We start from the raw sequence: 14,118 nt of genomic DNA on the forward strand, positions 1-14,118 counted from the left end.
CTGTGTAGGCGGCCTGCCTTGGGGCGTTTTGGGTTTTTTTTTAACGTGCATCCCCATTGGCTGGTTAGGCAGCAGTAGGATGCCTATTGCCTCTTACAATCGGGACACCGTTTATAGACTATGCCCCTAAATGTTGCTTCTACAGGTTCTTATGCATCTGGAGGCTGTGAGGATCATTGGGTATTCACTGAGAATATAATTGATCCAGAGATTTGCGTCAGGCACCTTTATGGGGTCAAGAGGAAAATTCTTATTGTGGAACATAATTTGTTTAAATTATTTGACCTTGTTCTGGATTATCACACATAAATTAAAGTTACCAGTGAGAACCAAATTCAGTTGACTTATTACAGTCCAAGCAGGACAAGTTATGCAATAAGTGTAAAAGAGGTTGCTTAAAAATAAAAAAAGAAGCTTTACTCCATCAGGATGTCCTAAACCAACCATGATTTTATTGTCAACCAAATGCATTCTGGTATTTGTAGTTCAATATTCTTAGTGTATATCCAGCTACTATCTATTTACATTAAGCCATTTTTCCTGGTAAATAACAGGGAGTTTAATTTTATCTCTAAAATGAAGAGGGAGGTGGTGGCACAGTACCAGATGATATGCTGGAATATTTCATTGTTTGCTCAGTTCCCGTTTTACTAACAGTTCCTGAACTCTTGAGTTCTGTGAGGTCAATATTATCTAGCTGTGCTGGACAGGCAGTTATTAAGGTGTTGTAAATATTTGCATTTTACAAATTCTTAGTTTACTATGGGAGTTACTAACATGCCATGGTATGTCAGTACCACAGGTTAGTAACTCCCACAGCATGTGAATAATGTAACTTGGGATAAATCTCATAAACTGTGATATTCATCCTCCCTGGGGGCATCAGGCTGCTAACCCATGACCCAATATTCCCAGGGAGGGTTCTTATAGGAGCGGGAGCTGAAGTGTACATCCTTTCTCCTGACCCTATGGGGCCCTCTCTGAATAGACTCCTCAAAGTGCCTCTTTGAACACCCCCAAACAGCCCTCCACATAGAGCTCTTCTACCTGCAGAAAGTGTGAAACCACTCTAAACACCCCCCTCCTCCTGTAGGCCCCCCCAAGTTGTCTACCTCTTCTAATTCATATAAGGGCCTTTTGCAGAATCATCATGTAAAACTTCCATCTTTTATGGAATCTTTTACCATTTCATTGTTGTCTTTGTATTTTTGAAACCTCTGATCTACTTTAAAAAAAAGATGTTGATAGTGTTGAAATGCGTGCAATGTCAGGTGTCCAAACTCTAGAATTCATGGGTTCAGCCAGATATTTATACATATGCACTTCTGGGTACAGAGAGGAGCTACACAGCAGGCTTTGGTATCTGCTTCAAAATAAATGGTCAAGTGCTTTTAAATATTTATATCTGGAAAAAATGTGTTCCTGTGGGAGGATTGGATGTGGGCTGGCTGCATCCCTGTTGCAGTTCAAAACAAGAAGCACTGCTCTAACACAGAAAAGCAGAACTTTGCCAAAAACGAGACTGGATAATTCTGTGCTTCATTTTCCATTTACCATTGATACATGTTGATTCCTGTTAGTCAGGCCAGTGTTGGGGTGGGGGGCGGCAAACAGGATATCTGCCTTGGTCCCACAATTCCAGGAGACTACCATGGGCAAAGATGTCCTCTTCTTCTCCCTACCCGGTTCCAAAACTGTATAAAAATGTAAGGAGGTCACAGCGTGGGAGCATTCTCTAGCGCTGCACGTGGCCTCCTCGGAGTGTGCCTCCCTTTGACACAATTTCCTGTTTCCATTTGGGTGGACCACATCAGAGGAACAGTGCCGAAGTGACCATGGGAAGCAATAGAGAATCACTGCTTCGCCGGCAACCTCCTTGACAATAAAATCAAACTCCTAGGAATTATTATTGACGAAGATCTTAACTTTCATCACCAAATCAACAATGTCACTCAGAAATGCTTTTACAAACTAAGACTCATCCATTCTATTCTTTCCTTACTAGATCCCTCCTCCATCAACATCCTGATTCACTCCCTTGTTATCTCCAACATTGACAACTGCAATACCTTGTATCAAGGTATTAAACAAAAGGAAATCCGCTGGCTTCAACTATTACAAAACACCGCAGTCAAACTCATCTACAAAGCTAAAAAATTTGACCTTCTCATTCCATATGCCCCTTCCCGGAATCTGCGTTCCACTACTCAAAATCTATTTACTGTCCACTCTATTCGTGAACTATTTCTCGATGCTACCCGCAAAACCATTTTCTCAGTCAATACCCCCTTGTTATGGAACACCCTTCCGTCAGATCTTAGGGCTCCTTTTACTAAGGTGCACTAGCGTTTTTAGTGCATGCAGGAAATTACCGCGTGCTACACCGCGCGCTACGCTTCTAGAACTAATACCAGCTCAATGCTGGGGATTAAGGTCTAGCGCGCGCTATTCCGCTCGTTAAAGCCTTAGTAAAAGGAGCCCTTAGACAAGAAACGTCTCTTGAAAAATTCAAATGTAAACTAAAAACATTCCTTTTTAAAGACGCCTACTCAGTTTGATTCCATTCACTTAGAGCCCTAAAAGCTTCTATGCAGTAGGCAGTACCAAACTGAAACGCTTCTTTTGAAGCGACCCCTACCCTAGTGTGCTAAAGCCCTTCTGTTTCTTCCCTCCCTTTTTAAGATTTTATTTTTTCATTGTATTTAAGCTCTTACCTTTTCCCATTTTTCCTTTTTTGTTCCAGTAAGTCTATTTGTTCTGTCGTTCCCTCCACTTTTTACTTTTAAGTTTATGTTTTAGCTTAACAATATTCTGATAATTGTAAACCGTTTCGGTATGTTTTTGATAAAAGGTATATCAAAGATTAAATAAACTTGGAAACTTGGGTTTCGGATCCAGGTGAGGAGAAGGAAGGACATCTGGCCCAAGGGTCCCTCTGGAGCAGCTGATTTTAAAAAATGAAGGGAAGGATGCTGGGAGGGAGAGCATTGGGTGGACCCAGGAGTGGTGGGGAGGGAGGGAAGGAGGAAGAAAGGCATGCAAATTGGCACTAAGTGTGATTCTATATAGGTCACCCACCTTTTGTAGAATCGTGCTACCTGCCTGTATCTGCACCTATTTTTCTGCGCCACTTATAGAATTCCCCCATCCCCCCAATTCTATAAAAATGCTAAAAATTGTATGTGCTAATTTGAGCATACACCCAATTTGGGCCCGTAATTTAATTAAATGAGTCAATTAACACCAATAATTGGGACCTTAATGAGCAATTATTGATGCTAATTAGTTTTAATTAAAATTTATGTGCATAAATTTAGGCACAGGATCCACACCTAAATTTTACGCACACATCCACAGAAATGGGAAGGTCATGGGTGGATTAGTGGCATTCCTCCATATTATGTGCCTAGTTATAGAATAAGGAGGGATCCACATTTAATTTAGGCATGGAAATTTGCACCACTGGATTCTGCTACAAGCACATGTGTGGTGAAAACTGATGCATGTTTTAGTTGTTCTGCAGTTTTCACCCTAGGGTATCTAGCTGATTAATGCCTTATTTGTCCACAAGATCTCTTTGAGAATGGGCAAAAATGTTTGTTATACTAGGTCCAAAGAGTTTCACACTTGCACTTTACAGTTATCATCCTTCAGCATTAGGTCTGACAGACTAAACGTGGTCACTTTTCTCACCTTGTTTGAAGTTGACAAGGTTTCTGAACTCCACCAGATTGTTCCCATAGTAGTAATTGGTAATATATATCCTCCCATCTTTAGCCACAGGATCTTTCATCCAAGCCCCTTCGTTACGCCCATAGCTGTGGTGTCGTTCTGGAGCTTCCACTGAGGCGATAGTTCCTTCACATTCACCATCTCTGCCTGGAGAACACAGAAGTATAGTCAGTACCTGCTTAGCTAAGCTCAGTGCCACCTGACCAGAAACTGGAGCCTTTCTGCAAACTCAGCTTCTGTTCCAGCATTCCAGACCAGAGTTTCAATGTGCAGCATCCATCTTTAACACAATATAGCTCCATGTGAAGCCAACATTAGGAACTGTGGATAAAAGTTTACTGGCCAATATTCAGTCTGTGCTGGTCAACATTTTTTTTTTTTTATGCTGACCACTGCGAACAAAATTAACCTCTTGATATTCAATGCCAGGCCATGTCTGGCCATCGGCATTAAATATCCAGGGAGAAGTCCTCAAGTGATAGCTGACGGAGCTTATGGGCCTGGCAGATAATCAGCTGGGACCTGCTCTCTTCTGATGCCTGCTCCCCTTCCCAGCTCCTTCCCTGGAATCAAAGGAAGACTTACATGCCTATTTGCCTGGTGGTTCAGTGGTGAAATGGGCATGAGCAATGCCCATTTGCTCCTACCCATTGTGACAGCATCCCCCCAAAATTCTCTTGGTTGGGGTTAGGAGGAAGGGAAGGAGGGGGATCAGAAGGGGGAGTTCTGGATGGTCCAGGGGGTGTTGCCAGGAAGGGAGGGGGATTGCAGAACATCAGACCAGGACCTGGAAGTTAACCAAGCAACAGCTGATAATCAGACTGGTGCCTAGTTGACTTTACTGCATAAAATTAGGTCAGTCTTTTTTCTCTCCTAACTTTATGCAGTTTCTCAGCTGGTTAGCAGACTGAACGAGAGGACACTCTCTAAAGTTAAAAGGGGATAGATTCCAAACGTAAGGAAGTTCTTCTTCACCCAGAGAGTGGTAGAAAACTGGAACGCTCTTCCGGAGGCTGTTATAGGGGAAAACACCCTCCAGGGATTCAAGACAAAGTTAGACAAGTTCCTGCTGAACCAGAACATACGCAGGTAAGGCTAGTCTCAGTTAGGGCACTGGTCTTTGACCTAAGGGCCACCACGTGAGCGGACTGCTGGGCACGATGGACCACTGGTCTGACCCAGCAGCGGCAATTCTTATGTTCTTATGAAAATCTTTGCTAACTGGCTAGTTTTCTGAACTACTCTAATTTCACCCCTACCCCCAGACCACCCCAAAATTAGCTGTTTCAGCATAGGCAGTTAGAGGGGATATTCAGCAACACTGTCCAGTAAGTATGCTGAATACATGTACTGTGTATCCGGTTAGCCCTGGACAATTGATTTGAACCTCGATTCCCTGATTCTCAGAATGCTGCTCTCAACATTAGCTGCTCCTTCACAATAAGAAGCAGGGAATATAGAAAGCTGTCTACTCCATCTGAGTAGTCATAGCTGAAGGATGCCCTGAAACCAGTCTCACATCTCTGACTGTTATGTGTCCATGAATTCCCTAGGATAATGTCATGTGAAGAAGTACTTCGCAAGGGCCTGCAGGTTTCTGTTTATTCCTATTTAACGTTACACCTGTCTTCCTACATCAACTTTTAGAAGACACAACAGCTTGAAGCTCTCAGCACCTTATAGAACCTACTCACTTCGATACTGAACTTCTGATGCATTAATGGCCCCTTGACTATATCCGAAGGATAGAATGGTCACTGGTGGGTTTCTAATGGTAGTTGTAGCTTTGGTAGTACTAGGTTCTTTAGTTGTAGCTGCTGTTGTTGTGACAGTAGTGGTGCTGATGTCAGGCATCTCGGTTCTTTCTGCAGTAGTCATCTTGACCTCTTGTTCAATGTAGGGTGCAGAACTTCTTTCTTCTGATCTGGCCTCCTGCCTATCAGTTTGAGATCCAGTCTTTGCTGTGCTTTCTGAGAAGAGAATGAATTACGTCAGGTTAATGAATTCGGAACTATCGAGTATTCTTTTCAGAATGTTCGATCACAGAGGGAAACTCATGTATTGAAACTCTGTAGTAGCACTGGACTTATTCCTGATGTTAAACTAAACTAAACCTTAAGTTTGTATACCGCATCATCTCCATAAAGATAGAGCTCGACAGGGTTTACAGGTAATTCAATAAATGAGGGAAGGACATAATAAGAAATTCAGCCTGTAAAATCCTTTTGAACAGAGGATGTGGGTGAAAGTGTTGAAAACCGAACTGAATCTAATGGTCACCTTTGTGGGAAACAGCTATATAATAATAAATGATACTTGAGATTCCAAAAATCCTTCCAGCTAGTTAAAAACGAATCAGTATGAAGAATTTTAGTATCTGCTGAGATATTATTTTAAAATACAGAGACCATACAGAATCTCTGAGTTTGATCGGTCACCATTTTCACCTACTGCATGGTTCCATATTGATAGTTTTCTTCAATATATGTATCTAGCCTTAAACAGCAAGAGCAGAAGTCTACAACTGATGCAGTGTTTTCTCATCATACTTTCTTTTTTTTTTTTTTAATATTCTTTATTCATTTTCAAAATTACATTAAGTGTTAAATATATTCATTCAGATTAACATTAACTACATCACTTACAAACAATCATTGATATATTACATAAAAACATATCCCTTCCCTTTTCCCACCCCACCCACCCTTATATTTCATTATCATATAAAACATGTAATAATAAAATTCCCCCCTCCCTACCCCTACACGCATGCAGACCCATAAGTCCTACCTGTGTGCGTGTTGCGTTAAAAAAATTATTTTACAATATTGGCATATTTTGCAAAAGGTTCACCCCCAATTTGAATTCATGCCACGATTTGCTTATGCAAGGGGGAAAAATTTGGGAGATGCCCTATCTCTCCTGCCGTGGGTCGTGGCAGCTCGGGTAGAGGAGTGATGGCATCGTGGTAGGGGAAATGAGGCATCTCTCCTGCCGCGATGCATCACCCCCCCCCGACAACATCGGGGCAAGAGGGAGCTCAAGCCCTGTTGCCCCATACAACTGCGACCCCCCCAACAACATCGGGGCAAGAGGGAGCCCAAGCCCTCTTGCCCCGCCGACTCCCCGACGATATCGAGCAAGAGGGAGCCCAAGCCCTCTTGCCCCACCGATTAACATCGGGCCAGGAGAGAGCCCAAGCTCTCCTGGCCCCAGCGACCACCCCCCCGTGACTAGATTGGGCCAGGAGGGAACCCAAGCCCTCCTGGCCCCAGCGACCCCCTACCCCCCCCCCCCCACTACATTACGGGCAGGAGGGATCCCAGGCCCCCCTCTCCCCAACGACCCCCCCCAGAATCCCCGATCGCCCCCCCGCTGACCCGTGACCCCCATGGCCGACCCCACCCCCCTTCCCCGTACCTTTTAAAGTTGGCAGGCCAGCCGGGTGCCAAACCCACCCGTCCAGCAGGCAGACGACACCAGAATGGGCCCGGATTGGCCCAGCCATCCCAAAGCCCCGCCCACAGGTGGGGCCTAAGGTGCCTGGGCTAATCAGAATAGGCCCGGGAGCCTTAAGCCCCTCCTGTGGGCGAGGCCTTAGGCACATGGGCCGGGCTTGGCACCCGTCCGTCTGTCCAACTTTAAAAGGTACAGGGAAGGGGAGTGGGGGTGGGGAGGTCGTGGGGGCAGCCAGGGGGGTCGTGAGTCAGCAGGGGGGGTGATCGGGGGTTCTGGGGGGCGGTCATTGGGGGAGGGGGGTTGCGTCGAGGGCAGGAGGGCCTGGGATCCCTCCTGCCCGTAATGTAGTGGGGGGTGGGAGGTATGGGGTCGCCGGGGCCAGGAGGGCTTGGGCTCCCTCCTGGCCCAATCCAGTTGCAGGGGTGTGGTCGCTGGGGCCAGGAGAGCTTGGTCTCTCTCCTGGCCCGATGTTAATCGGCGGGGCAAAAGGGCTTGGGCTCCCTCTTGCCCCGATATCGTCAGGGAGTCGGGGAGTCCGCGGGGCAAGAGGGCTTGAGCTCCCTCTTGCCCCGATGTTGTCGGGGGGGGGGGGGGGTGTCGCAGTTGGATGGGGCAAGAGGGCTTGAGCTCCCTCTTGCCCCGATTTTGTCGGGGGGGGGGGGTCGCGGTTGGACGGGGCAAGAGGGCTTGAGCTCCCTCCTGCCTGGATTGTTGGGGGGGGGGGTCTGTAACCGGTGTTGTTTTTGACAGACATCGGTTACAGAATCCAGCTTTTAGGCAAAGGACTGGCTCCTCCTTCGCCTAAAAGCCATTCTGTTGGACGTTTGGGGCTTAGGTGTTTTTTTGGTTCATTATGGCCAAAAAGTGTAGACGTCCTGGGGGTGTACTTTTAGACGTAGTGGTGATCTGGGCGTTTAGTAGAGGCAGGCCATAATCAAAACAAGGACGTTTGTTTTGGTTATGGACACTTTCCCTGCTTCTGTTTTGAACGTTTAAGGACTTAGGCCAAAAGGGGACTTAGACTTTTTTTTTATTATGCCCCTCCACGTCTGTTTTGAAGTTGAGCTTTTAAAAAGACAAAAAGTAATTTAAAAAGATCAAAATAAGTGAGAGCGTATTATACTTATAGATACTACAGGGACCAGTGCAATGATTGAGAATTGAGCCATATCAGTAGTGAGCTAAAAAGTTTGCTTACCCAGTGGTCTCATAAGCTAAAAACGGTTCTCTGAACACTGAGAAGTGTTAGAAAGTGTGTGTTATAATCACCTGTGTGCACATTAGTTCATATCAATTGTAATGGGGACATAAGTTGTCTTTCTAAAATCAACCAATCCGTAAGATGCTCCAAGACTTCAGGTAGGATCCAATACATACCCTGCTGCATAATAAAAGCTTGATGGTATCTATAGAAATTTGGAAAATTTACTCCACCTGCCACAATTGGTTTTTGATAAATATATTACAAATACGTTTTATCATATACAGTTATAAGCAGGGATTCATCCAGACCAAAAATACAAAGATATAGCTGACAAACTGAAAATCAAAAAGATGAAAAAGATGAAAAGGAGAAAAATAAACCTCAATTGAGGGCGGTTGGGACTACACAAGTACCCAATCATCCACTCATCATCACGGGTCTATAAAAAACTCCAAAACATGTATAAATAATCAATTCTCACGTCTTTCATTCATACAAAATCTTCTTTTTGTTATTTTTCACAGTCTTTTTTATGTGATTTCAATATAACTGTCAAGCAGTAAAAGGCCCGAATCCCAAACTTAACCACATTACTTGGCGAGGACTACAGCTGAATATCATAAGTATAAGCAGTTTTTAGAGATATGAAGCATATATCTGGAATCGTGAAAAAAATACACTCATCTGAAATCGAGGGTTTTCACCAAGGGCTTCCAACTCAAGATCCCGACAGAAAAGACTTTCTGTTTCGCCCGGCAAGGGCTACTTCAGGGGAAGAATGCCAACTCGAATATCTCTCTGCTTCTAATTATTTGCTGGAAGTAAAGCCGACTCCTCTCAAGATGGTGCTGCATCTTGAGAGGAGTCGGCTTTACTTCCAGCAAATAATTAGAAGCAGAGAGATATTCGAGTTGGCATTCTTCCCCTGAAGTAGCCCTTGCCGGGCGAAACAGAAAGTCTTTTCTGTCGGGATCTTGAGTTGGAAGCCCTTGGTGAAAACCCTCGATTTCAGATGAGTGTATTTTTTTCACGATTCCAGATATATGCTTCATATCTCTAAAAACTGCTTATACTTATGATATTCAGCTGTAGTCCTCGCCAAGTAATGTGGTTAAGTTTGGGATTCGGGCCTTTTACTGCTTGACAGTTATATTGAAATCACATAAAAAAAGACTGTGAAAAATAACAAAAAGAAGATTTTGTATGAATGAAAGACGTGAGAATTGATTATTTATACATGTTTTGGAGTTTTTTATAGACCCGTGATGATGAGTGGATGATTGGGTACTTGTGTAGTCCCAACCGCCCTCAATTGAGGTTTATTTTTCTCCTTTTCATCTTTTTCATCTTTTTGATTTTCAGTTTGTCAGCTATATCTTTGTATTTTTGGTCTGGATGAATCCCTGCTTATAACTGTATATGATAAAACGTATTTGTAATATATTTATTATTAGTCTCACGTTTGTGCCCTAAACAAATTATTAGTGGTATAACAACAATTGGTTTTTGCCCAGCCAAATAAATTTAGTGAGAATTCCATTCAATTTCTTATAAAAGGACCCCTGAAAATACACTGGCAACATACTCATTTTAGACAAAGGTGACAGTTTTGAGATAGTCCACATGCAATGCCCTAGGCATTCCTTGAGGAAATTATTTTCCCACCATAAGAGAGTAATATAGCCCCAGCCATCCCTCTGGATTTCTCTGGGGGTGTAGGAAGGCATCAGAAAGTAAAAAGTGGCCTGTGAATTCTTTATAGAGAAAGGAACACATTGGTATGGATACTATATGAAGCTCCCTTTTATCAAGCTGCATTAGGATTTTTTATCGCCGGCCACTGATGCTCATAGAATTCCTATGAGCATCAGAGCTTTTACTGCAGCAAATGGCAATAAAAAACCCTAACGCGGCCTAATAAAAGGGGTCCTGAAAGTTTACAACTGTAGATTTTATAAAAGAGATTTCCTACTTGCCACAAATAAAGCAAAAGAGATGTCCAAAAACTCAGGGAGTGCAATGCGAATTCAGTGCAATTTCATACCTACCCGCATACTGGACAGATGCCATATGGGATTTGGAAGTAGATTGGGAGTTTTGACCAGCCTATAACTATTTATATAAGGGAAGAAAGATTCTAAGGTACTCACCAGAAAGTGGTAAGCTGCTAGATATGATTAATCTATCTGCAAATCATTTAGTTCTTATGGCTGGCAAATATAAGAGCTGAAAATGAAGACTGAGGTAGACTCAGATGAACAGTATATTAAACTGTTTTATCCTTTACCTACCTCAAAACAGAAATAAACCCCCTTCGGAACACATGTTCCCCTCATGTGGTGTTCAGTTATGTTTTGCTTATTATAAGAGATCCAATTCTCAAAAAGGGCATTTCTATAAATTGGTGTCTCGGTTTAGGTACCCCAATGCCATGTGCTTAGTGCCAGTTTTATAATGGCATCTTGGTGCCATGATTCTTTTATAGAATACTAGTGTGTGTTGGTACTATTGCACCAAGGTTTAGGTATGCCCTCTTATGCCATGTCAATGGCTCATGTAAATTGGTGTGATTAAATGTACTACAAAATATGTGTAATTTATAGTATTTTATTAACTATGGGCACATTTTCAAAACACTAAGACATCTAAAAAATAGCATAAACCGGTACTTGGACATTTTTCTCACCAAAACATTCCAAGTGCTGATTTTTGAAACCGGATTTCTGGATGTCTTACTAGGCTTTTTGGCCACTGAGCATCCAAAGTTCAATGAGGCGTGTTAAAGTCATGTTATGGGTGGGCTTAGCACTTGGACATCTTGTAGTGATTATCGAACCTTTCTCAAGGTGTCCAGGATGCCATTTAGACATCCAGAGTTAGACCTGTTTTAGAAGCATCTCAGTGCCGAAAAGGTACCCAAACTTACCAGATAACCACAGGAGGGACAAAGTAATGACCCCACACACTCCCCTAGTGGACAATGACCTCCTCCTACCCCCGAAAGATCTGAATGAAACAGTAAATAATAGAAGCACGGAATAGTCTGGTAGAGATGGTGAAGACAAAGACTGTCTGAATTCAAGAAAGCATGGACAGGCACATGGGATCTCTTAGGAACAGGAGGATATACCGTGTTTCCCCGAAAATAAGACAGTGTCTTATATTAATTCTAGGCCCAAAAAACACATTAGGTTTTATTTTCGGGGTATGTACATGATCATCTCTCACTTCCTCTCCTTCATCCCAATTCTTCCTCTTTCCTTTCTCTCCCCCAAATGTGCAGTATCTTTCCTCCCCTCCCTCCAAGCCCTCCTCCCCTCCCTCATGCAGCAGGACACTTTCCCAGTTTCTATCCTTCCCTCCCTTCCATCCCTCTTGCAGTAGGACCCTTGCCCAGATTCCCTCCTTCCTATCCCTTGTGCAGCAGGACCCTTACCCAGCTTCTATTCTTCCCTCCCTCTCATCCCTCGTGCAGCAGAACACTTGCCCAGCTTCCCTTCCCCTCGTGCAGTAGGACCCTTGACCAGCTTCCCTTCCCTCCCTCCCATCCCTTGTGCATCAGAACTCTTGAGCAAGCACCCCCCCGAGCACCCATACCCACTGCACAGCCAAACCCCCATCCTTCCCTCCCTCCCATCCGAACCCCGTCGATCGCAAGTGAGCCCTATATACCTCCCTAAGCAGCTTCGAGCCGGCAGCACTCTAAGCAGGCTGCTTCAGATGAATTCACTCTGCCATGTTACTGATCAGAAATGCGGCAGAGTGAATTCATGGACGGAAGGCCAAAGCAACCTGTTTAGAGTGCTGCCAGCCCAACGCTGCTTAGGGAGGTATGTAGGGCTCACAGCGGGGTTCCGAAGGGAGAGAGGGAAGGATGGGGATTCGGCTGTATGGTGGGTGCAGGTGCTCAGGGGGAAGGGTGTGCTCACTCAAGGATTCTGCTGCATAAGAGATGTGAGGGAGGGAAGGGAAACTGCCGGTGAATCCCGGAACTAGGGCTTATTTTGGAGGTAGGGCTTATATTACGACCTACCCCGAAAATCCTGCTAGGGCTTATTTTCAGGGTAGGTCTTATTTTCGGGGAAACATGGTAGTGGATGCTGCAGATAGGCAGCCTGGATGGGCCATTTGGCCTTTATATGCCATCATGTGTCTATGTTTCTAAACAGCAACATCCTGTATGGGATAGCCTAGTAGAGCAGCAAGCAGATGTCTGGAATAACCTGGTGGGTGGTATAGAGACCAAAACCTCCTTTCTCAGGTTAGGGAAGGATATACTGGCCTCTGAGAACTAAATGAAAAATATTTTAAGTCCTTTCAATAAAATGTGATCTATTATCCATTTTGTAATTTATATTTGTAATTCTTGATGTGTAATATACAGTGTGTATATTAATATCAGGGTAATATAACAGAAATTTTTTTCTCACATCAACTCAGTCCTTTGCTCATACACACACAAAAAATTTGCTCACATGAACTTGGCCCTTAGAGGGAACATTCTAGCATAAAGTATCTATGGACAGTGGTGACTGCAAGAGTTATCTAGGTTACCTCCCACAGTCTGAATATAGGCCCCAATGTTTTTTTTTTTGTGGAAAATATTGAAATATGGCCATTGATAATGCCTGTATTTTCAACTGGGACAAAGCTTTTCTACATTCCCATCACCATCTGTGCCTCCTTTCAGTACTAAAATACTGCTATTAAGAAATTCAGCTCCGACAGTACACAGACACAAATAATCTGTTTCTAGCTCTGTGTCCCAGTTTTCAAGACAATAGGCAAGAGTATGGTATATATTTTCAAACCCACACTGAGCCAGTTTACAGTCACCATATCATTAACAAACTAAACAGACAGTGGTATTTATGCACCAGTAAAACCTCTTAATGAACGCTAAAATGTTGAAATAAACATTGGATTGCAACTGTGACACCAAGACTGGGTATAATGCTCTTTTTCCTTTACTAGGCCTCCACGGATTCATTGAAAACCCAATGAATAGCTACATTAGCATTTGTTATTGATGGCAGCACCTTGCAGTTTTAAGTCAACATATCCTCTGTCCTTCCAGGAATGTCTCTGCAGGTATCATCAACATATCTTGAAGTTTCCAAAAGACCCTCTGCAGTTGTGATATGATATCTGACAGCATGTGGCTTTGCATTTGAGAAGAAAAAGTGCCTTTAAACATCTGGATGAAATTACAGTCCAAATGAACCCCCACCACCATCCCCTAGTACACAACAAGAGATGGGTCAAAGCACATTGTGTTGATTAGAACTCCCCATTGATCCATGGTCCATGAATCACCATTTGTGAATCAGAGAGTGAGATAATACTAAGCAAAACAAATTATAAGTCACTAGTTGAGAGGTTCAGAGATTGTGATTTACAAATTACACATTTTGTTTGCTGTTTGTTGAAAGGCAAAATTTTGCTAATCTTGACGTTTGCACATCTGAAAGAACTTGACCCTCTGATTAGCTCAACTTTACCACTATACATCTTGAAGGCCTACAATTCCTTAATACAATTCAGGAATTATGAGTTCAAGGCCGGAATGGAGTCAAATAATTCCATATGCGAGATGTTCACAAATTATGATCTGCAGATCACGATTTCCAGATTAGACTATTTCTACATAAAACACTGTTTTAGTGTCTGCAGGAACTTGGTGTAATATAGAATGGTGAGAGTGGTGAAAAGTAGTGCACTGC

The 14,118-nt window shown here is 43.4% G+C and overlaps 1 protein-coding gene across 1 annotated transcript in view; it reads right to left on the reverse strand.

Moving 5' to 3' along the window:
- Window positions 1-14,118, reverse strand: part of OLFML2A (olfactomedin like 2A) — a 151,820-nt gene that overhangs the window by 2,980 nt on the left and 134,722 nt on the right. Inside the window, exons 6-7 of the mRNA XM_033961270.1 lie at window positions 5,427-5,702; window positions 3,694-3,879 (exon numbers count right to left, since the gene is read on the reverse strand). Of these exons, the coding sequence (XP_033817161.1) occupies window positions 3,694-3,879; window positions 5,427-5,702 (462 nt within the window). The remainder of the gene's footprint in view (window positions 1-3,693; window positions 3,880-5,426; window positions 5,703-14,118) is intronic.

Source organism: Geotrypetes seraphini, chromosome 10 (genome assembly GCF_902459505.1).
Source record: "Geotrypetes seraphini chromosome 10, aGeoSer1.1, whole genome shotgun sequence".
Lineage (NCBI taxonomy): Eukaryota > Metazoa > Chordata > Amphibia > Gymnophiona > Dermophiidae > Geotrypetes > Geotrypetes seraphini.